This window comes from Mirounga leonina, unplaced genomic scaffold (assembly GCF_011800145.1).
Source record: "Mirounga leonina isolate KUSES-001 unplaced genomic scaffold, KU_Mleo_1.0 Mir_154, whole genome shotgun sequence".
NCBI lineage: Eukaryota > Metazoa > Chordata > Mammalia > Carnivora > Phocidae > Mirounga > Mirounga leonina.
The window spans coordinates 56,691,322-56,715,802 of NW_023270389.1; the positions used below are offsets into that span (position 1 = coordinate 56,691,322).

At 46.7% G+C, this 24,481-nt stretch overlaps 2 protein-coding genes across 5 annotated transcripts in view; one reads left to right on the plus strand and one right to left on the minus strand.

The window, feature by feature from the left end:
- Nucleotides 1-2,448, plus strand: part of NME7 (NME/NM23 family member 7) — a 273,460-nt gene extending 271,012 nt beyond the window's left edge. For all 4 annotated transcript variants that reach the window (XM_035010884.1, XM_035010887.1, XM_035010886.1 and 1 more), the window contains one exon: nucleotides 1,486-2,448. In XM_035010884.1, the coding sequence (XP_034866775.1) occupies nucleotides 1,486-1,518 (33 nt within the window). In that variant the 3' untranslated portion in view covers nucleotides 1,519-2,448. The remainder of the gene's footprint in view (nucleotides 1-1,485) is intronic.
- ATP1B1 (ATPase Na+/K+ transporting subunit beta 1) lies at nucleotides 1,583-24,266 on the minus strand. The gene is made up of 6 exons (XM_035010888.1): nucleotides 23,698-24,266; nucleotides 19,130-19,258; nucleotides 8,974-9,129; nucleotides 6,792-6,976; nucleotides 4,141-4,221; nucleotides 1,583-3,033 (listed from the first exon to the last, which is right to left on the minus strand). The coding sequence occupies exons 1-6, from the start codon at nucleotides 23,792-23,794 to the stop codon at nucleotides 2,770-2,772; spliced, it is 912 nt and encodes a 303-aa protein (XP_034866779.1). The 5' UTR covers nucleotides 23,795-24,266; the 3' UTR covers nucleotides 1,583-2,769.
- Between the last annotated feature and the right edge of the window lie 215 nt (nucleotides 24,267-24,481).

Consider the following 24,481-nt stretch of genomic DNA (forward strand, 5'->3'; position numbering starts at 1 on the left):
GTGGATCTATCCCCCAGCTGTTAGAAGAGTACTTGGCACCCAGTAGACAGTCAACAAATACCTATTGAGTCGAAGAATGCAGCCCCCATTCCAGTCTCCCAGTGGTGATGTAACCCTACAGTTCACGGGTGGGGACTGGATTGGTGCAGTGTGGACAGGATATGGGGAGGCAAGATTTGGATGGAATCTTGAGGTGATAGAGAGCACGCACACACACATACTCACACACACTATGCCACACACACAGTGGCTCGGATCGTACATAGGAAAGCCGTGGCTTGTTTGACTAAGGCTGTGACCTTAGAACAGCCTCAAAAAGGCAAACTACCTCCCATCCCCCAATCTGTGTACTCCTTTCCCCAGACCTAAAGCCATCCCCCTTCTTGTTTTATAAACCCCACATTTCAGACTGATCTACACCCTGGAAAATGAGTTGTTTCAGCAAGATAAACCATCTTCTGTTATAGGAACGACACGTTCCATTTCTAGAAGTGTGGGTGTGACATTCAGAGAAACCCAGCTTTGTTTAGGTAGGTTTTTAGTTTACAGGTGCGGCAGTATTTCCTCCCTTGTTAAGGAGGGCTCCTTAAACCTTTGCAGCTAAGCTGTGGCGCCACCTTCCATAGTTCCCTTTGCTGGTTTTGTTGTTGTTGTCAAATGGAATCATTGCTCCTCTGGTATTAATCTGCCATCACACAATTTGCTGGTCCAGAAATGGCAAAGTCTCCGGTAGTATTTTTCAAGAATAAGCAAGACAAGCAGATGAGCAGGATCATAAACGTGAGGCAGGCAGTACGGTGGGAGGAGAAAGTGCTACTGCCGTGGCACACATGACCACGGGCCTCCGCGTCAGTCTCTCCAGGAGCAGGACGCATCTCGGCCTCACACCGCAGGGATCTCTGGGGCCGGCCTGAAGGCAGGAAGGCTCTGCTTGAGCTCCAGCTGCACGGGCTTTGTGACAGGCTTCCATTTCCAGAAACATGATGCTAGCATTTTGGTTTGGGTATTTCCCACGTTGCTTATGTGATACTAAACCTTCAGCTCAGTTGTACCCGGAGAATGTTTCTCAGAAAGCTCATTTTTTGTCTTCTTTCACATGAAGGCTGATTTTTAAATATGGCTAAATACGAACGTAGGCCGAACCACGAACCAAAAAGCAAGGTATGAACCTTAATGTACTGAACCTCAAACCTAACCTCATTTTTTAACAACTACAGCCCTTTTTTTTTTTAAACAACCTAGTAAAGCACTAGCAGGAACCAAAAATTCACATTTTCTAAACTAAGCGAAGTCAATACCACAAAATACTTTTAAACTTCAGCTTTGAACTAAAACCTCATTGAGTGAGTCTCTACCTCCGATGAACCTAGTTGTTGTCTCTTTTGGGAAGGGGTGTGCTCTGGGGCTCAGCTCCTGCCTCTGTTCAGTGGAAAAGGCTGAATTTCCATGTAAACTAATGAACTCATTCATGTGTTTGTCTTTCAGGTTCAGTATTTCTTCAAGATCTTGGATAATTAGCAGCAGAGAAAGCAAAGAAGTCACAGGCTGGAGCATTTAGACGAGAGTGAATCACGCACATGAGGAATGTGTTCATTCTTTTATTGTCCATTGTTTTAACCTGACTGAATACAAGATCAACAAGAGCACTGTACTCCTGGCAATTATTATACATGTTAGAACATGGATTTTGCACTGTAGACAACATTTAACACCAGTCTATGGGGTACTGCATTGCTTTTTATAAAGTCCAAAATAAAGATTTATTTTCAAACAAGTGACTTTGGTTTATTTCATACATTACACTTTTTCTTGCAGAAAAAAATAAAATTGTACAACTGCATAAATATAAAATTCTTCCACCATGAAAATGGTTAAAACATTCATAAAGACACAGCACCAGCATATGATGCCTCCAGAGAAAGAAAAAAGGAAAAGTAAAGGAAAATGTACAAAGCAAATGAATTAGGCCTGTCACCAGCCCAAGTGACAGGCGATCCAGATCTCATACAGCTTCAGAACGTACTGGAGGACAAGGGAAGAGATGTCGAGACGGCATTCAATACAAAGCACAACACAACCCCTCACCTTTTTGTATTATTTTTCTGTAGTGTCACTTAAAATTAAAAGGGCAGTTCCCCCATGACAGCCCACCCCCACCCCCAGCCCCAGGAAAAACAAAAAACAAAAAACAAAAAGTAAAGACCTAACACCACAGGAAAAGACTATGGAGTGTGTTAAAAATGCTCATTGATGGGCCATTATTTTTGAAAGAGCCAAACCAAAAAAAAAAATAAAAAATAAAAAGTACCATGCCAGTTTTATTCCCATTGACTATTTACATCTTGGACAGCAAACCTTGCTCACATAAAGTAGAAAACAGATACGATAAAACATGGCTTGAGAAACGACCAGAGTGTGCACCTAAAATACTGGACACTAAACCGAATACACAAGGCAGCGGTCCTCAGGGGCCAGAAACACTGCTTACTACGAGTCAGTTATGGAATCATAATTTACAGTAAAAATGGGCACGTCCCAAGGCTCAATTTTTATTTTCTCTTTTGTCATTTACAGTAGAATAAATATTTTGTTGCTATTGCTACACTTTAAATTTACATTCTAACCTATTAAATGCAGAAAGCTAGTGTAAAGCAGATAGATTAAGTGTAGGTCCCATACGTATGACAGTTTATTCAAGACTAGTAGGTTTTTGTTTTTGTATCTTTTTTAACTTTTTAAATGGCTAGTGGGAAAGATTTGTGCTTGTGATCAGCTCTTAACTTCAATTTTTACATCAAAGCGTCCCTGAAAACGGTCTTTCTCACTGTACCCAATGTTCTCACCGTACGCCTTACACTCGATGCGGATTTCAGTGTCCATGGTGAGGTTGGTGAACTGTACGGCCAGCAGCGGCTGCAGGTACTTGGGCTGCAGGAGCCTGCCGTAGTAGGGGTAATACTGCAGAGGAAAACCGGGGTAGCCGCCCAGTCCAAAGTACTCCACGTTTCCAACTCTATCCTTATCTTCGTCTCGCTAAAAGCCAGAGGGAAATGAGATGTTAACGGCTTGCAGCCTGGATCACTACTTGCCCTGACAAACGACACTCTCGGTCCCACAGAGCAGTTTGCAAACCGCTGCTGCAGGGAGACCAGTGAGCCCCTGACACGCCCGCTCAAAGCACCCCCCCGCTCAAAGCCCCCCCAGAAGCAGCTGAACGCTAACCACGGGAGGGTCCCCCTATGGTTCCTCACACGAGAGCAACCAGCACATACTCAGTCTAACCCCTGGCAGCCGTGGCAAGTGCACATAAACGCAAACTGTTCTCTGTACAAAGTGAAGGCAAAGGCCAACCCAACATTTCTCCAAAGCCAACACTAGAAAGGCACCCGCCACCGAAAGTCAGAAATCCACTGGTGGTGGTCCAGTGGAACCAAGCATTTCTCCAAAGCCAACACACCTAGAAAGGCACCTGCAAATCCACTGGTGGGGGCCCAGTGGATGGTACTTCAGCATATTCCCTCCAAAAGTCTAACTGCCTTTCACTTTCTTGCATCCATTTCATTTCTTGGTGCGCACATAGAACAGCACTGAGTAGAGATTCCCTTTCTTTATTCTGCCCTCTCTGTGAACAGTCCACTAGGAACCTATTTTTAGATCTAAAGGGAACACATACTATTACCTTATCTTTCATTATTTTTATTTTTATTTTTTCATTATTTTTTAAAGAGAAGCCAAAACCACATTTTTGTCAAAAACAAAAAAACAACCCCCCCCCCCCACACACACAAAAAAAAACAAAAAAAAAAAGTTGGCCTTCAATTTTGAACACACCATGTGGGCCAGAGAAGCACTGTGTGGGCTAGATAGAGTTCACCTCTCAATCCTATAAACCAATATTCCCGCTAATTAAATTCAGATAATTCAGTTTCTTGTTCTGGTAGAGAAACTGACATGTGGTTTTAGCCTTGTTATATCTTTCTCTTAAGATGTTCTAACCCCATACAGCTACAGCTCAACTGCGACTAATGCCCGGAAGCCACGTTTCTCTTCTACCATAGTCAAGTTTTACCTCGAACTGAAAAGTCTCGCCCGTACCCCGCCCTCCCTCCCCACCACCCTCAGTAAGAAGCGTCTCCTTACCTTGCCAGTGCACTGGACCGGCAGGACGTAGGGACTATACTTCATCACGGGGTAAGCCTCCAAGGACTCATTCTTGGGAGGCTAAAAATAAGAGCCCACACTGGTCAATAAATGTGCAAGTAATTTTCTATATTCCTGAAAAATGAAGCTAGTTTGTAACATAAACAAGTACACACTGGTCACGAAAAGTCAACTGAAATAACAGAACAGGGTAACAGAACGAATGACTCCCCTAACCAATCCATGCTGGGACTTTGGTTGAAATAAAAATAAGTGCCCAAGTTCTATGAGGCCGCAAGTAAGCTGTGAAGCAGCTCAGCACTACAGGGCACTTCTAACGAGCTCTCCTCCAGGACACTGAAAAATACTCCACGTTTCCAGCAGAAAGCCAACCCAGCACAACATTCCTCGTTTGCTACGATTATAACAGTTAGATGGAAAAGTTGGTTGACATTTCTATTTTTATAAAACCTGGGCTTTCCTCCATGAAAAAATAATGCCATCCTTTTCCCTCCAGCAGGCCTTCTTCAAGTAGGCTTTTTTTTTTCTTCTTTGAATCTCTGAATTTCCAGCAGAGGCTCTGCCAGGTAAGGAGCATCTCCAATTCAGGGAAGGAAGTCCAATACGTAAAACGGCTCAAGACAGCAAGTGCCCTCAAGGCAGCAGCCCCCTTCCATGGAAGGGACCCAGAGTACACTCTCAAAGTTATCGTTGTGGTGAAACATCTAGAGGGTTCCCTTCTGCAGCGCTGGCTCAAATCCATCCCACAAGAGGTGTGATGAACACCTTTCCCTGGAAAGACAGCCACTTGCTTGCTTACTCAGATCAGCGTAGCATGTGGGTCTTGACATGAGACCATCTAACCAAAGTCAGAGAAAAAGGGCAATTCTCTGTATCAGTAAGGAGCTAATATGTTTGACCCTCTTAAAATACAAGAAAATGATCAAGATCTGACTCTCTTAGAATGTTCTACCAGCAACAGATTTATCTTTAAAGATATGGAGAGAAAATGCCAGAATCTATCCTCAGAGGGTGAGGAGGAAATAGGCATATCAAGATGCTGGAGTACCACAACCTCGGACAGAAAGAATTCTCACAACAAAACGGGGGACGGGGAGCGTGATTTGAGGTGAGGTGATGGATTAGACTGCGGTGATGGATAACCAAGTGGAGACCAAAGACAAAAGGAAAAAAGGACGGAAAAGAAAGAGTAGCTGAAGTCATCACTGGGCAGGCACCTCTACAGATGTGGGTAGAGATGAGAATCACAACAGGACCACCTCTTGGCTGGGGGTGACGGACAAATATCACTCAGTCCCTATGAAGAGCTATCACCACAAGTGAGGGCCTCAGAGAGCAGAGACCAGGCCTCGTCTTCCTTCTGACCACCACACCGACCCCCTCCACGGCCAAACAGCTGCTTTGTCTGGGTGAAGAGCTCCTGGGCAATCCGAGTATCAACTCTAAGGGTGACATAATGGTTCTCACCATCTCTCTTCCATTCTATCCTAACTTCCGTGGAAAGAAGATTACAGTTCCGTGGAGAGAGGGATACGTTCATTTCTGCAGGAGGGCCGTCCACGTCTGCCGGCCAGGCCTCCATCCATCCTGCACACCCACCCAGTTTCGCCTCGGGTGGCCGGAAGGGAGTTCTGAGGCCTCCTCCAGTTAAGTTAAAACTTTTCGTCGCTACATCAATTACCTGTTTTAAAGAGACTCCTGGGTAACAAGCATTGTGGAAACAAGTCAAGAGCACGCGGCAGAAGAATAATGACCAAAAGAGCCAGATTCCAGAAAGGAGGTTAAGTTTGTTCCTGTAACTCAAGAGACTGTGTGGTCAATCCCTGTCAGAATGGAAAACCCGACTCGGAAGTGCTGTGTCCGAGGGCGACCGGGGGCCCTGCGGCGACCGGGGGCCCTCAGCAGCCTCGCTTCAGGGAAAAGGACGGCTCTCTTTCCCATGACCTGAGGGAGAACACGGAGTAGCCGGTTTTATGAAAGCAGAGGTAACACCAATACGCGTTTCCTTCTCTTAAACGATTACTCTCGTCTCACCCGCCGGCCAAGGACGGCAAGCTGCCACCGCTCGGTGATCGCAAGGAACGTTCATCCACCCGGCTGCGAGAACGCCCAGAGCCACCACCACGGTTATCAGAGCTCAACCTGAATGGCGATCAGCTTCTACTTTTGCAATGAAATCGTCATCCAGTAAAAACAAACCAACAAACAAAAACCTGTGTTTTCAGATTACCGGACAAGTTTTTAAAAGTACTCTTGGGTTCCAAGAGTACCAAAACCTGAGTGAGACTGTACATGCAGATAGTTTTTAAATTTGAAAATCCCTTCTTCTATTTTTATTTTCGAAGACTTCACGTTGTAGAAGAACATCACAGAAGTATTAAGAACAGAGCCGCCATGGCTCTGCCCCTCAGAATTTCTCTCACTTTAGGAAATGAGATAAACGACCTAACTTTCAAGGATCTCAAGGCAGATACAGAAGTTTTTGAACTTTTCGACTTCCGACCGGGTTCAAAGTCGCCACTGAGTATACTTTAAATCTTCTTTACAGACAGACTCTCCTCACACCAATTAGCCGTTTCATCCAAATGAGAAAAGCTCTTCTACATTCTAGGGTTTAAAACAGGACTTGCCTTAGGTTTGAAGCCCAGAACTCGGTTGAGCTTTATTATGACACATGGTTTGCCCTCTTTGTAGCCATAAGACTCATCGTTTATTCCGGAGCAATTTCCCAACCACTCAAGCTTGAACCTGCAGACTTTTCGCTCTCCTCGCTCGTTGTTAAATTCTCCTCGTTCTTTGATTTCGCTGGGCACATCTGAAAACAGAAAACACCGTTTTCACTTTGTACCCACGATTCCCTGAGCGCCCCTGAGAGAGGAAAGGGAGTGTTCTTCCTTCTCACAGTACCCATTCCAAGCCTGCGGTGTTCTGCATTTAGTGCTCGGTCTGAATTAAGCAAGGATTTCCAGCAAACCCTCTCTGGTCCCCTCACGGACATTAAAAAGGTATTTTACCGCCAGCAATAGCTATTTATGGTCCCACACCACGGCTTCCTAGTACTTGATGATCCACACGTGATGTTTGGTCTGTGGCAATATTTCTCTTCCCTTAAATAATGGATGACTCAGCTATTTAGGAGACCGAGCGGAAACCCGATCGCCTGTCATGAGCAGCTTCATCGACACAGGTTGTCACCAGCTGAGCTCATTAACAGGGACACTGTGATTAGAAGGCAAATTAAAAGGACTGCCAATAGTTTTCAGAACTGGAAGGTTTTTGGTCAGAATTGCCTGGCCACTGCTAGGCCACTGTCTTTGCCACTAATTAGCATGTTAAAGAGTAAAGAAAGAATTATTTTCTTTCTTTTCAGCCACCGTTCAAGGTTTTAAAAAATTTTTTTTTGAATTTTTGCCTTTGGGAGCTATGACTTCTTATAAGCATTTGTTCAACTGAAAAAATTGTATTGCAGTATTCTTGATTCATACCTCGTAACAAAGCCAGAGAAAGAATACAAGAAATAGAGAATTCAAAGTTAATTCAAAGCATCCTGCAGGAAACTGAAGCAAATACCATAATTTACATATATTTCTAAGGTCACAAAATAACTATTTTCCCTTTAAATGGTAAAGGGCCTCCATTCAGTCCCTCTCCAGGGAAGTGATTCACCCTAATGACCTTTCATACAGGCCTTTTAATTACCGCAAAGATGAAAACCTTATTGAAATCCTAATGAGAGAAATCTAGTGAAAATGTTTCTTCTAAATTACTCCTTTCAGAATGACTTAAAATGGCCATTCACCCCATATTATGATCAAGCAAACAGGGCCACATGAAGAGCTGGTGTTGGTAAATGCTTGAACTGAGTCAGAAGGACTGATGTCACCTGGTAACTCAGATAGAGATCTTGTCTAAGGAGGTCTGAAAACATGGCTGGACAATGCATACTCCAGGAAGCGAGGAGGAGGATGTGTGTTCCTGTCAGTGGTCAATAAATCCAAGAGCCGCCCTTCCTTTACCATTCCTTATTGAAATGCTGAGCTGCCTGAGAAATTTCACTATCCATCCCAACCAGGAGCTAGGAAGGTCTCTACCCAACCAGAACTCATCTTTTATCCGTATCAGTGTAGCTAATTATGCCAGGTAGCCATTCTAATGAGAGAAAGGTCCTGTACACTCTTCCGAAGGGGGTGGGGCGGGGCACAGAAATCTGGAAATATAAACAGTTGTGTTTCTCAAAATCAATGGATGTAAGAGAACCATAACTGTAACTGTGGTCTTCGAGTGTGAGCGGTAAAAAGCAAACGTGTCCAGGAGTGTTTTAAATTAAGCAAGACGGGGCGCCTGGGTGGCTCAGTCGTTAAGCGTCTGCCTTCGGCTCAGGTCATGATCTCAGGGTCCTGGGATCGAGCCCCGCATCAGGCTCCCTGCTCAGTGGGAAGCCTGCTTCTCCCTCTCCCTCTCCCACTCCCCCTGCTTGTGTTCCCTCTCTCGCTGTGTCTCTCTCTGTCAAGTGAGTAAATGAAATCTTTAAAAAAATAAAAAATAAAATAAATTAATTAATTAAGCAAGACACTTTCCAAATGCAGATAATCATAATACTTGAGGCTACTTTGTTTCTTCCATCACATTTCCAAGCCTAAACCATAAAGTCTCCTTGCTTTAAAAAAACAAAGACAAAAAAAAACTGTCCTCTCAATATCGCCAGACTTCAATTATTTAATTATTTGAAGAGTATCTTTCAATCATTAAATAACAGATAGAAATGGGAAATCAGAATTAACCAACCACAACATCCAAAATGAGTCTACTTACTGCCACAATCTTCAAAAATCATTTCATCCTTCTGGGCGGAATCTTTGTACTTTTCCAGGAACCTAACTATGTTGAGCACATAGGCCTCATAGCTCTTGGGATCATTAGGGCGAAAGGAAATTTCGGTCTTTTGGATCTGAGGAATCTGTGTTAATCCTAGACAGAAAGAACAACATGGCCAATCGTTAGCGGGAAGGTAGTCAAGCAAGATCATTCAAAGCAGGTTCTCCACGTGCAAACATGCTTCGCCAATCCCACCTACTAAAAAGAATGGGTTAAATTCTTGCTCTCTCGTGAAATCACTTCTCTGGCATTTAGTAAGTACCAATGATGGTGTCTTACTATCATATATCATTTCATTTACCCAGCACCACTTCACGATAGGCATCATCTCCATTTTATGAATGAAACTTCTTGCACAGAAAGGTTAAGTGCTTGGCCCAAGGTCACAGAGGAAGTGGTAGAACCAGAATTTCAACCCATGTCCGCTGTACTCCAAAGCCTGTTATCTTTCCAGTACTTCCATATGCTCATATTAAAAACAAACCGCATAGTTAGCTAGCATTTCTTGCAGGTGGCTTTCCTTTCCCTAACTGCATGTAAGCCTAGGAGCACAGAGGGCTTTTATACTTTTTGTAATGAGGTGATGACCATTCCAAACTCTACAAGACTCAAGGCTACTCGACAGATATTTCTTTGGGTCTTTAACCCAAACTGGATGAACTGGGATTTATGTACAGTTACCATTCCTGCTTTCCATTCCAAAAGTCAAGTGTCTGCCAGTATAAAATTCCAAGTAGGACTACCTCGAATTTTCATTCTTTAACCAACGTTTTAGATTCTTTAATTTTCCAAAGCCTCTGCCATCACAAGGTTTCCTAGCTAGATATTTGACCACCACCACACAGCCCTATACACAGAGGCGATGGGTGGAGACTTGATCAACTGCCTTCTAGTCTTAGATGGCCACGTAAGACCCAAGTTGCCTGGTTAAATTTAAATTGCAGATAAACCATGAATCTAATTTTTATAGAAGTATGTCTCGTGTAGTATTAGGACATACTTCTATAAAAATCAATCCACAATATAAAAATCAATTATCTAATGGTCAAATTTAATTAGGCGTCCTGTATTTTATTTGCTAAATCTCACAACCCTATTCTAATCCCCACTCCAGACTTCGTGTTGGGCACAGAAGGCGGCTCATCCCCGCGGCCCCTCAAAGCACCACCTTCACCGAGGGGCGCGTTAAACCTGCCGCCGCACGGGCTCCACCCCAGACCTGCCAAGCCAGAACCGCTACTGATGGGACTCGAGAATCTCTACCGAGCCTGAAAGGTTCCCTAAGCACTCTTGGGTTAAGAACCACTGCTCTGGGGAGTCAGAAGCTGAGAGTGGTGATGCAGTGATGCAGATATGATGAAGACAAGGACATAATTAAAGTGATGACAAGAGAACGGTGACTATCTAGCAGCACCCTCTGTGAGGCTGGAGGACAGGCTTCGGTAGGGGCTGGGCTCAATGGCTGCTCTTCTTTCTAGTGATTAAGGATGGCTTTGAGCTTCAAAAGTGGTTAAATAATGAGGGAGGCCCAGCTTAGAGGGCCTGACAAGCAAGTTCTTCCATGCTTGCAGTTCTCTAGAAGAATGGAAAAAACAGGGATGAAGACAGACCGTGAGGGTCTGGAACCAGGCAGAGGGGCTGCCCTAGACAAATGACTTTACAAATGACATGAAGAACCATCTCAGAAAGGGTCATGTAGGACCTGAGGAATCCAAGAGAAAAAAGCTGTCAACAATGATGGAGAGGAGTCAAATGGGAAGTAGTGGGATTTGCTCTTATGAAAATCATCACTGTTAAAAATAAACAAGGGTTACTACAATTAAAAATATTTTTTAGATGCTCACAAACCCTAGAAAATTGTTTGTGGGACTTACACAATTTAAGTATACCCTGAACAATCTTTTTCTAAACATTAAGTTAGAAAATTGGCATTGTGACCATTTATAGCACAAGGAGACAATAAAATAAAAATGACAGATACCTGCAAAAATAAAATAAAACAAAAGTGACTAGAACATTCCATTGGGATTTCATGCTTGAGAAAGTATGGAAAACAGAACTCCCCACTGAAATGGGGAAGGCTGTGGTGGGGGGGGGGGGCGCATTCCTGGTTTGACTTATAAACTAGACATTTAAGTCAAGGTGACATGCCTGGACCTGCGAAGGGCAGAGGCAGACGCAAGGCCAGAGGGTTACAGAACTTAGGAGGATGGGGTGTTTTCCTAGAATAATCCTGGAGTCAGCAGAGAATGGAGCCTGATGGGCATTCATACCGGAGGCCCACCGGGGAGCCCGTGCAGGGCAGACAGAAATGTCAGAGGCAAATGCCTTCAAAATCGGTTATGCAGGTTTGCTGAAATCCATCTCAGGTACTTTGTGTGACTGGGGTGGGAGTGGGGGCAGAAATGGACTAATAACATCTATCACGTTAGAGTAACATGGTAGGACCTCAACCACAAGGTGAGTGTCCGGCTTCAGCTGTCCGGGCAGCCCTTCCGATCCAGTCGCTTCTGAATTCTCTCTTCCAGGGGCCAGTCGAAGACCAAGCTTCCATCTCCCGGACTGGGTGATGTACTTCTCAGACTCTCCCAGAGCAAAAAGGACAGCAGGGAGAGGAGGTGGCATATGCAGAGTGCTTTTCACTCCCTTGAGCTACCAAGTCCAAGTTCTCCACTATTAAAAGTGACCAGGTGACACGTGTGGGACCCCCAAGCATCAGCACCCTGAGTCAGGGCTCTGGGCTCTCACTAGCAGAAGGGCACTGCTAGAGAGTGCATCTTTCAAGAGCCTGAGAACTGTGGCCAAAACTAAGTTCACGCCCACCCAGAGACAAACACGTGATTCCCATTAGCAAGTGCCTCTATGGTTAAGAATCTACTCTATGGAAATAGTAGGCATTATTATTGCACTCACAATGGTTACCACTGGCCCAGGAAAGCTCTATACAGTTGGCCTCGCTTCTCTCTAGATCGGGTGAAGAAGAAATAATGAAAACCAAGTAATTGAATCAGTTTTCGCCAATTTCCATCCAGGAGCCCAAATCCTTCAGTAAGTATGGCTCACAATCTAAGCGCCACAGAGCCTGTATGTTACCATGTGAGAGAAATGCAGTTGGAAGATGCTTGAAGAATTGTGACTGTGTTCAACAGAGAGAAGCATCAGAAACTGTGGGACTGAGAAACCAAGAGTAAAAGAGACAGTTAAGCGCAGGGTCTTAGAATACCATGACTTGCTGAGGTGGATTAGACCTTGAGCCAAAGCCACTGCCCTGTCCTTTCCATTTGAAGTGACATAGAACCTTGGGAGAGGGAGCCCAGGAATGACAGACCAACCCCAGGAAAGTCAGCCATGCTTTCCTGCCTGCTGAAGTTTACCTCTGGGGCCCCTGAAGGATCCTGAAGGTGTAACTACCATAAGCCTTAGTGACCATCCTTTTAAGATACCCAACTTATAATCTAAAGATTGCTTCCAGAAAAAGAAGCATCCATGGTTTGGGTTCCAGTCATGCCATCAGCTCCTCTCTCTAAACCCTCAGCTACTGGAGCATGTACATACATACATAAATACCCAGGAGCCACCCCGTAGTCAAGTCTGGACACAGCCTCCTCCGTGAGCATGTCTGCTCTCCTTCCCCCATGTCTGGGCAAGCTCTCACTCCATCCCCCAGCAGCTCTGCCTCCCCTTTTCTTCATCCAGAGCCTTCTGGCCTGAGAAGTTCTCTTCCTGGAAACTCTCAGAGATCAATCCCCTCACCTATTCTTCTCTGGATCATCTTAATTAGGAGAGTTCTCTGATGAGATCTTTTCCAAATCATTAGGAAAATTCCTCTCTTCAAAAGTAATTTCCCTAAAGCAATTATATACAAACAAGAGGCTGATGAAGGACCCTTGACGGGATATCTAAATCATTTACTTTACATTTTCAGACTAACGGGAAGAGACAGAAAGGAACGGGATCAGACTTGGCAATTTATTATTTTGAGTCCACACAGATTTCTGCAACTGTGACACTCTCCCCGGGCTACACAAATCCCATCTTGCTGGCCAGCATTCTCATTAGTCGTGTTCACATGAGACTGGATACTTTCAGCTAGTCCCTCTCTACATTGCCTACTCCTTAAAGTTGTTAGTCATAACTTTAGACAAGGATGAGCTTTGTTTCCAGTGGTAACTCCCAGAGGCCAAAGATAGCAGAACACCCAATCACTGGCTTGTGGTCTCAAATTATATTCCAGGAAACAGATATAACCTTTTGCCTCGCCAGTGTTCTGAACTTGAATTGACATTCACCATGCTGAGTTCTATACAGCTTTGCCCTGGTAGGGCCATTTCCCTTAAATTACATTTCGATTATTTAATAAAGCTACCTAAACGGACTGAAATCATAAATGGGATGAGAAATTTTAGTACTGGGTTTTTAATGAGGATGGCATCTTTACAAAGGATTTGGAGTTTAAAAAAAAAAACAAAAAACAAAAAAACACCTCTTTGGCTTTGCAGTTGCCTTTTATAGTTACATTTGCCTTTCCTTCGTCCCCCATCTCTTGAGAAACAAATGAGGAAAACACTCAGGTTTTGGCTTACTATAGTAGCAGGTGGGGGAACTAGCAAGTAAACAAGGAAAGGAAAGGAAAGAGAAAAGAAAGGCTTTTCACTAGGAAGTATATTGTGTCTAATTAGATTTATAATGTAGCGAGTTTACAATGCCTCAATTTACTTGTGAGTTTGAAGTATTTAAACCAGAACATGGCCATTGTAACCTTGTAACAGTTACTCAAGTGAATCCCAAAGCACAGCTGCTCGTATGGTCATTTAATACACCCCTTAAGTCACCAGACCAAATACTCTAAATAGGCATCATTTTCCATAGAAACCTCCAGGAGGGTACCCCTGATGACTAATAAGGGCACCCAAGGCAAAGAAACACAATGTAGCCGTGCACACAGTACACATATGCCATGGATGTCCTATCCAGTCCAAGTTGAAAAGTAATTTGCAACTTAAAAAATTGGGGGGTATGATTTTTATAGACACTCATACACATCTATGTGTACAGATACACACACACACATACACACACACATCTCCCCCCTTCAAAGAGCCAAACCCTACCATTCTACAGTAAGCTTTTCTGTTCAAGGCCAAACTGAACAAACATATACAGCACATCTGACTTGTCTAGATACAGAACATAACATCTGCTAAGTGACCAATAACCTGAAACAAGACGCCGTATCATACATATTGGGTAATGTCTATTCATGCATGTATGTGGGAAAAGCTGTATTTTTCTGGTTGGAAGCCACTAGATAATAGACATGCCTATTCTCCTTCATCTCCCCAACTCTGCCGTAGTCCCAGCTGCGTCAGATGGGCCCTCAGGTCATGCGAACGCTCCAGTAAACACGCTGAGCAGCCCCATCCTGCGTAACCTCAGCACGCGGAGGCCACAAGGCCGTCGCTCCTTCTACAACATCCTCCAGAACAGAGTGTGCACAGCAAAATCCTCTAAAAGAAATCACACAGAGGGCGCCTGGGTGGCTCAGATGGTTAAGCGTCTGCCTACGGCTCAGGTCATGATCCTGGAGTCCCGGGATTGAGTCCCGCATCGGGCTCCCTCCTCCTTGGGAGCCTGCTTCTCCCTCTGCCTCTCTCTCTGTCATGAATAAATAAATAAAATCTTTAAAAAAAAAAAAAAAGAAATCACACAGATTCAGCACTTTCTCCCCATTATCCCTCCATGGATGGAATTCGTTACTCAGTCCTAGGTGTCAGAGGTCTCTGCTCTGCTCATTTACCTCAAAGGACTCATTTTTCTGCGGCCCCAAGAACATTTTAAAGTTAATCATTAGGCTTCCTGTGTACCCAAGAGCTAACTTAGTAGTTTTATCTTGGTCTTTACAAATGAAGAAATAGCAACATGGGTTGGTGAGCTGCTGACGCCACATGGCGGGGCTGGGGCACTCTGGAGAGTAAGGATCTGTGGAGCTTGCTGCCCTAAACCCTTCACTGAACTACGGGTCTGGACGGTAGCTTCTGGAAATCCCAACAGCCACCAATCCTAGCTCATCAAGAGCCACCAACTCTGGGAGTGAGCTGGCAGGATCCATGAAAGGGTGGGAAGAGAGGAGGAGGGAGAATGTGAGGGGCAGCCAGGCCCGGGGAGCACTGTGTGTTTAGCATGTCAGCTCACAGAGTACAAATCAATGGAATCTAATGGAAATGGCAAAGGAAAAAAACAAAAACAAAAAACAAAAAACACCCTACTGGCACTCTGAAATAACAATTCTTCCAACCTAGAAGGAAGCCAAACGTTTCCAATTCTCCCTTTGAAATTCAAATGAGAGTAATACAAGTGTGATAGTTTGAGGAAATAAGCAACTGAGACGGATGTACTGATTTCTCAAGAATTTGGCTTAATTACACTGAGATTTGAACTACGATGCCTTGTACCCTAATGGAAGACAAGCTATTTCCCTCTTACAGTCAAGATGAAATTGACACTTCCAGTGGTTCCAGTGTGGTCTGCTGGTCTGCACCCCCCACCCGCCCTCCTCGAATCTGGTTACCATGGCACCAAGAGTATGACCTTTTTTTTAAAATTTATTTTAGAGAGAGCGCGCGAGCAGGGGAGGTGCAGGGCAGAGAGAGAGAGGAAGAGAGAATCTCAAGCAGACTCCCTGCTGAGCGTGGAGAAGGACACAGGGCCCGATCTCATGACCCTGAGCGGAGACCAAGAGTCAGACGCTCAACCGACTGAGCCACCCCAGCGCCCCAAGAGCACGAACCTTTTATTCGTTCTTCCAACACTGCGCCATCTTTACTTCAAAACAAAAGTAAAAGCAACCCGCAACCTGCTCAGCAGGAAGCAAGGCGGCTGGGAATCTCCCCTGGGCGCCAGCTGACATGCACTAGTCACTTCACATCCTCACGGGGTATTATTCCCATTCTGCAGATGAGGACGGAGGCATCGCGAGGTCAAGTAGTGCACGGAACGGTGGGGAGTGTGTCCAGCTCCAAGGTTCCTGCTTTTCCTTCTCGGGTCAGCTTCGCAGTGGACGGCTGTACAATGGCTTACGAACTCGGGGCTGCTTTCATATTTACATTAAGCCATGTCACGTGGCCAATAATCAGCCATTCCTGACCCACAGACACAACAATTTGTATGTTTCACCTTCTATCGCAGCGGAAGCGCTGGCCCTGTGCCCTCCGAGCTGAGGGGGCGATCTGTGCACCACTGTCCCAGAGTAACGGGACGCTGTGAGGAGGATAGGGGGAGACGCCACCATGGCTCAAGCCCAGAAACTGCAAGCGATGCCTTTTTTTTTTCTCCCTTAAATTTCACTTCCATTTTTGTAACTTAGTCCTTTCTCGGAGACTTTCCTGTTCAGCCTATCCGCTTATCCAGTATTCCAGACAAACAGACCCAAATGTACCGCACCATTGCCACTGTTTAATTTGGCCACCTTTGCACGTGTTATTCAGAAGAGATCTAGTTACAAGGTGTGCCCAGAGTGCAAAACGCAGTCAAACCCCAGTCAGGCCGGATCTGTACTCATGCCCCCAATTCCGTTAATAATAGCATTACTAAGTCTTCCAATCTTTAAATGACATATCGAGTCTTTCACGCTCAGTAGTTTCATCTGACTGAAACATACAAGCTTCCCTCCTTCGCTTTCACAAATATGGAAGCTTGGAGATACAAGTGTTCTTCCACAATGTGTTCAGTACGCAGACTGAAGGAATAGCCTACCCAAAACACAAATTCTTGAGATCTGCTCTGACAGATCCCAAGAGGAGGGTCCAGTGAGGGTCCCTCTGAGCACCCAGGGACAGTCCCAGGCTGCACTTCGTGGCTCTGCTCACCTGGCCTCCCTGCTCCAAGGCCACCATCATTTTCAAATCAAAGTTATGTCCCTTGGGAGGGCGAGAGCAAAGGGTCCTCTGCCCAGACTCTCCTGGCAAGGTGGTGGATGAGGAAAGGAGGAAAAAGAGACATTCGAAGACAAAGAACCCAGGCAGCAGGACAGGGAAGAGGGAGAGCTGAGAAAGCACTTTTCCTGTGACTCGGGCCAAAGAACAGGAACGCATATTTCCACGATGAGCCATCAGCATTCCTCTGGAGAAGCGACGGTTTGTCAGGTCAGTCTAACGGCTGAGGACACTAAATATAGGTACTGAGAATGTGTCTTTTAAGAAGGGGCTGTAAGGAACGGGGCGGGGGGGAGGCTGGAAGAGGGGGCGGGAAGGGCTGAGCACCTCCACAGATTTTCTAGGCAAGGTCACTGGCCAAGTCCCCACTTAAAAGGTCTGGCACTTCAGCCTTTTCTTTTCTTAGGCTTTTCTCTTTGAAAGTGGAATTGCCCTTTCTGCAAAGAACACGAAGAAATTTTTTACTTTTATTGGCTGACTCCCCACAGTTTATATAGACAAGCAGCACAGTTTTATATCGAGGAAGTTAAATGCCTGACTCTTCAGCTTTGAGGATAAGAATTATTATGAAGCGGAATCATGATTAAAGAACAGCTTTTCAGTGGCTAAAAAAATAGAAAGATCTACACAAATGTGAATGACGACTACTCACAATACCATAAAAATCTAACAGAAGAGGACACACTGGATTTCACTGTCACAAAAGCCAGCGTACGACCTGTTTACTTAAGGTTTACCAGAATTTCTGCTTCAGCCTTTCCAGAGACCCTCTTTGGGGAAATACCTGCTGGAAACTGCGGATTATTAACCAGGTTACAGTTGTTTTATATACTTACATGTTTGCTTTTTTCCTACTTCCAAAATCCCCTAGATCTAAATTCATTGGGCACTATCCAGGGTTTCCTTATAGTGGAAGACCATGGGACTTGAGGCTAGGGAGCAATGTTCGTTCGCCACTTCCATATTCTGAAGATTTTCTTCCGAGCCTTTCACAGTTGCACGAGGAGGCAGACACAACAAGTTTGGGACAAGCAGCCACACTTGAGCGAGGCCACCTGGTGCCATGATCCAAGCGGCTCGGTGCCATGAAGACGGCCTCAAGACTGTCACCTAAATACAGCTGTTACGAAGCCGTTGCCAGGGAAAGTGGAGAGGGGACATGTCACCGCCACCCCCAGTGGCAGCCTCAAGGTCATTTATAATGCAAGAAGCCGGAATTCATGCAACATTTCCTGTCTCTAGGTCCTCCTGACAATGAAGTTTAGAAGAGCCAGCGAGCACGATCAGGTTTGCGGCTGCCCTGCTGTCCCGTCCTTCCGTCAGCGTCAGGCGTTAAGGGCAAGGGCTTTCCCCAGGGTTCAGTGACTGCAATGGACATGCACAAGGCGCACGGGGTGCACGTCACTCAACAGTGACAGCACCCAGATAGCAGCGGGGCACGTGTGCGGCGTTTTTTCCTTCTGTGATGACCTCTCCTTGTTCATCCCAAGTTTTCAGAGCTAAAGGAGTCAGTGAAACTGCAAAATGGGTCTACAAAGCCGATATACTAAGCCAGCGGGTACAAACACTGAGACGTGAGAAGAGAATGCGCCGCTGTTCAAGGTCAAACTAAGTCAAGCTCAGTCAACAGCAGGTGGGAGAACGGACTCCTGAAGCCATGGCTTCTCTCGGTTGAGTAATCGGCCATGTCAGAGCTTCTCATCATCCCTAAAAATAACTTAATCGTTCAAAACAGGAGCTGAAGTGGGTTTTTTTTTTTTTTTTAAAGGATTTATCTGAGTCACAGCCCCCTCAAGAAAGTGAAAGACGGGCCTGAGCTGGAAAGACCCTGTAATGACCCCACTAACCAACCCACTGGGCAGTGAGGATGCCTCATCGGGAGTCACAAGCTGGTGGGGTGCAGGCTCGGGTGCCAGGGGAGACCAGGGCTCTTCACCCTCATTGCAGAGCTGTAAAGATAAGACATCTGCAACCCCCGGAGCTCTGTCTGCAATGCGGGCAGGAGAGCTGACTGCAACCGTGAGCGGCTCCCATTTTTCCTATTAAACCAGGCTCGGTTTACTACTGCATTACAGACAAGTCTCAGAAAAGTGTTTTTCTGAGTGAAAAAGTGACACCCATTTTACCTCCCGAAGAACTGAACTTATTCACATTCATGTTACCTGGTGGGGCCACTCGGTCCTGGTATGTGGGCTTGAATTCGCTGATGGTGAGCAGCATCACCTGGATGGTCCCAATGAAGATGCCAGCCAAGCAGCCATAAAATATCACGTAGAACAGAAGGATCTTAACTGCAAGGAGCACAGAGAAAGACAAGGCTGTGATGTAGTCACACACTCAGAATGGAAGGGTAATCTTCTCCGAGACGAAGGGACTTCCTTCCTGGCTTCCCCTCCAGCGGGTCTTCAGAACTTCCTTTTCCAACACTGATCCAGAGCATGAACCATATTTCCACCCAATGGGGTAAAAACAAGAGACGGGCAGTCCTCCATTACAATGTGTGTGTGTGTTGGGGGGAGGTAAGGGTAAGAGGAATGTTCGGCTAGAACTAAGATTATTTACAGGAAATAACTGTACTGCCTAAACAAAAAAATTTTCATGAAGATCACCAATAAAATCTAGGGACATGTTTGTGTGCTTACGCAACACATCGCAAATATGACAATATACTCCCTCAGAGACAGACGCAGGTTTTCTTGCCCTGTTTGTCCCCTGACATCTCAATCCTACAATCCAAGCCCTGCTGCTTCTTCAAATATTCGAATGCCTGCAAGTTTTTATGCTGGGCCAGAGCAATGAATGCCGAGAAACCCTGGGAAGCTCTTCTGCTCCTTTCTGTCACCCCACTTCTGACAATGTATTAGGCACTGAGCGCACTGTGTTTTCCTTCAGGGGCATCAAACGAGGGGGAAACAAACGGAAATCTTATAGTCAAAATGACAGGCATATTTTTATTTCATCTTCTGCCTGGACCCAGAACACTGACTGGCTTGACAAGCGGCATTTTCTTTCTCCCACAGCTAGCAGGAAAGCAGGACGTAGGCTGAGCTGGCTGCAAAAGCAGAAAACACAAGAAGCTAAGCACCACGAAGCGCACAGACGGGAACGAGGCTATCAGTTACTGGTCTATGAGGATTATCTCCCCGATTAGCCGCATAGTAACAGGCTGTACTAGGCATCGCCCGGCAGCCCCATGCCAGTCAACATCTCCCTGCGAACGTAAGAACAGGAGCAAGTGAACCGTAAGGTTACCAAGTCTGAAACAGGACTGTACGAAGGAGCCTTAGGTTACTTCTAAAAAGCTCCAGATCTCATGCGGTAAATGCTGGGGTCCTGGGGGTACAAAGTATAGAACAAAAGAGCGCTGAAAGGAAGTGTCTTGGTGCATGGTGGAGGGATGGAGGGACAGAGTGGGCACCCTGTCCCAGGAACTAGCTGGGTTGCCTCTGGCATGCATTTAAAAGCCCAGCTTTCCAATCAGCAAATACACGGTTCAGGGAAATCATGCTGTAAGCGCCAGTAAAACAAGCCAAATGCACATAAGACCAAGATGCTTAATCATAGTTCTTTTCCTCCCCTATCCAAAAAAAGGAGGAAAAAAGTAGGAAAAAGGCCAGGACATGAGCCAAAGATAGGGAAAAATGAAAGACTGTAGAATCCAGAACCACAGCTGCCCAGCTCAATCACTGCCTCCCAGCAGGACAAGGGTTAACGGCTGCATTCTGTATCCAAGTAGCAGTAGGCAAATGGTAAGGCTGTGACGTCAAGAGATCTGGAAAATTTTTCCAGTGAATGCTCCTAAGAGGTGCAAGAGTTGGTATAACACAGTCAGAAAGGAACTGGTGTAACCTCCCTTTTTGTGTGTCGTCCCCCCCCCCCCCCCCGGTCTTGGTGCTCTTAGCTTGACCACACTTGGCTCCTCCAACAACTGGAGCATTTTTACACTCGTTCCTTGGACTCCTGATACCGAATTCTAACAACTTAAGTAGGTACATAATTGAGGTGACAATTGAAAATACAAACAGAGCAATGGAAAAATCAGTCCTTTTGCAAGCACACGGATTATGGCCGAAGAAGATACAGCCTTTCCATTCTGCCTGACACCGTACCCTAAGAGAAGCGAGGGGTTTTTCTCTTTTGCTCCAAGGTGTTACTTAGCAAAATCTCCCCAGTGACAGCTGTGAGGTCAACTGGTTAGAGGAACACGAACATCTGGCAGGACCTATGCAGTGGACTCACCAACACAGGTTACCAGGGGCTACTCAAAAAGAAAAGCTAGACAAATTGTACCAACCGGCCAGGGTGGCACGGAGGGTAAATTTTAGAGGCTTTTTTTTTTTTTTTTTTTTTTACTCTTCAGCAACTTTTCTTCCTTTTAAAAAAATGCAAGTAATATAGAGGTTTTCCAGTTAGAAAAAAAAAAAAAAATGAGTACCCTTCAAAGGGTCACAGGCAAAAGGAAAGACTGGCATCCTGTACCAGCAGTAAACCTAATAAAAACCTACCAATGCCTGTATTAACTTAACAGAAAGGTGGAAACTTAATAAAAAGGTGGAAACCACAGGTGATTTGCATGCTGCCATTTCTCCAGCAGGTGACAGGCAAGGTTCCTGCGTCCATCTTGGTGAAAATCTACCTATAAGCAAAACCGAGCCAAGGGCAACCTGCCCTCGTCCCAAGGGCATTCATGTTGGGCCCAGTGCTGCAAAGGTAGCATTTCGTCCGTAGGAGACAGCAATTGCTATCACTTTCTCTGATAAGAGAGGGTCTGTCGTTTCTTACATTGCCAGAGAAGAGGAGACAAATTAGCGCAAAGCAAAACCTGAATTTTTAGCCCAGCACCTGTACCTTGGAAAAGAGAAGCAAAGATGAGACAAGCACACCAGTCCTGATGTCTGCATCATGAATCAGTCTCTTGGCACCTTGCGGGATGTGCTATCAAGACACCAATATTAAGACACAGGCGTGCGCGCTCTCTCTCACAAATGGAGGCTGCCCCACTAAATGTCAGCTCAAGGAATAAATCTTCCTACACTGCCTCACCTTCTAAAGCAAATATTATTCTGAAATTAGAATGAGGAAAGAAATCTATTTTATGAGAGGGGAAAACACTAGAGGGCAAATTTCACAATATGTCTGGCGTCCAGGCAGCCCCTGGCCCGTGACAAGGCTGGGACCAGACCACCAGGGTTGGAGCCCCCTGTGCATCCGTTCCGCAACGCACCCCCCACCCCCAGGACTCACTCAAGTTACGAGGAGTTGCTAGGAGATCGCCCTGGCCAGGGGCCGTTCACCCTGCACACACCCTGAGTTCTTCAGGTTTTCGCTTCCATGTTGAGAAAACCGAGAGCTATCTTTATGCATGCGAAATTATGCCAATAATCCCACTGAAGAACACAGGCTCCCCAAAATAAAACAAAATATAAAATACGAGCCAAAAGCCACCACTTGAAAGACCCACATTTAACATGGTTCAGGAATACCTCTGCTTCCCTGTAATATCTTGGAATGCCGTTTCACCTTGACTAACCTTGAAGTGTGATGCATAATTAACCCTTTATTTGCCAATCAAGAGAGCCCCACTAAAGGCTGCAATTTTTTTTTCTTTGCAAAAATCATATATTCTAGCTTCTTCCAATTCAAAATGTCAGCCAAGCACTATTTCCCTGACTCATTCTCCTGTGATGGCCACAGATCCTCCCAATAGGAACACTGCATCAGCCCCTAGCCAGGACTCCCTCAGTGGTTGCAGTGGTGGTGCTAGTGGTATTGATGAGGATGATGGGGATGATATTAGAGAAGGAGGGGGCAGTGATGCAGGAGGGGGGAGTTCCCGTCTCCTCTCTCTTCCGCAGTCACGACTCTATTATAGATCTGCCTACAACTCTGCCCTTCAAAATGACCTTTAAAAAAAAAATGTCACCCTTCCGGTGAAGGGAGGCAGAAAACAAGGTATCTAATTTTCAATGAGGGAAAAAAAAAATTCCATCCAGCCAAGCAACAGGCTGCCCCAAATCCTGTAAGGTGAGCTCCATCTACCTTTAAGCCATTTATTTCTTAGACTAACCCTTCACTGTAATCAACCCACGCTACTTATTCCGCATCTGTGTGTGTAGACACTGAAAACACCCAGACTTTACCATGTTCCAGGGGCCTCCTGGGCCCCTTCTGGGTTATAATGGCTCTAGGGGAGGTCACTGGGGAAACTCTGGGCATAGCTAAGAAATACTGCAGTGTGGACGGATTCTGCTCGCCCGCCCACCACCCGCGCCTTTTGAGGTATTTAGACTAGAAAGGTGCTGTAACACACAACCTCGCCTGCATCCGATCCGATTACCCCCATGAGGTTCTCTCATTGCCTCAAATCTCATTTTTTAGGGCTTGGGACATGACTACACGGAGAGACAAATCTAGTCTCCCGGAGCCGGCCCGTTCCCGGGAGGAAAGGGCTCCAGCGATGCTCGGACAGATTGCAAATTACCAAGACAAGACCTTGGCAATCTACATAATCCTCTGCCCGGCAAGCTCCCGCGCCCAACCTGCGGGCTCCGCATTCCACACCGGATGACCAGCCCAGGCCGGCGCGACTCGAGCAGCGCCCGCTGCCGACCCCGCTCCACCCGGGGCGGCGGGAGGCTTGCGGAGCGGTCCGCAGAGCCTGCGCAGGGATGCGTCGCCCCGGACAGACAAGGCGCTGTGGGGTGTGGGGAGCTGCGGACCCCTTACTTACACCAACTGCCACCGGTCCTGCCCAAAAACTCCTTTTTCTCCGAGTTCCAGATGAATTTCTTCCAGCTGCCCTCCTCCTTGGCTTTTCCGCGGGCCATGGTGGCGGGTCAGCGGCTGCCGCGGGGGCTGAGGGTGGGTGAGTGCGGCGCGCGCCCTCGCGGGCTGCTGGTTGGCGGCCCCGGCCCGGCTCTCCGCAGGCTGCACCCGCCGCTGCCGCTGCGGCTCTCCGAGTGCCAGACGCGCGCTGGAGGGGCAGAGGCAGGAGCTGGAGGACGGGGAGGCGGCGGCGGGGGCGGAGGGCGGAGGGTGGAGGGAGGGGCCGCGCAGGCTGGGCGGCTCCGAGCCCGCACCTATTGGTGGGCGCACGGCCGCTCGCGGGCTCTCTTTGGTCCGCCACGCGCTCCTCTTGCCCTTAGGGGTTTGGGGGCTCGGCGAAGCAGCTGCCGCTCCGGCTGCCACTGGGGCCGCGTGCTCGGCCCCCGCCTCCTGTGACCTCTGCAGAGGTAGGCAGAGGAAGGAGAAAGTCAGAGAGAAGGACGGACAAACGGACAGCGAACGGACCCCGGCGCGCCCGCCTCAAGCGGAGAAATTGGCGGACCGCACGCCCTACCTTTACTATATACCGCGCCGGGGCGGCCCGGGGCCCCGCCCACTAGCGGCCCGGCTGGCCAATCGCAGGCGCGGAGGGGGCGGGGCCTAGGGCCCGAAGGGGCGGGCGCGGGGCCGGCACAAAGGAGCCGCGGCGGCGAGTGGGGCGGGCTGGAGAGCGGGGGCGCGAGGGGCGG

Coding starts and splice junctions, on each gene's coding strand:
- ATP1B1 (XM_035010888.1), bottom strand. CDS start 23,794: ATGGCCCGCGGAAAAGCCAAGGAGGAGGGCAGCTGGAAGAAATTCATC. Junction 9,130..19,129: donor GGACCGAGTGGCCCCACCAG/GTAACATGAATG, acceptor CTTTCTGTCTAG/GATTAACACAGATTCCTCAG. Junction 4,222..6,791: donor TTCTGGGCTTCAAACCTAAG/GCAAGTCCTGTT, acceptor TCTTATTTTTAG/CCTCCCAAGAATGAGTCCTT.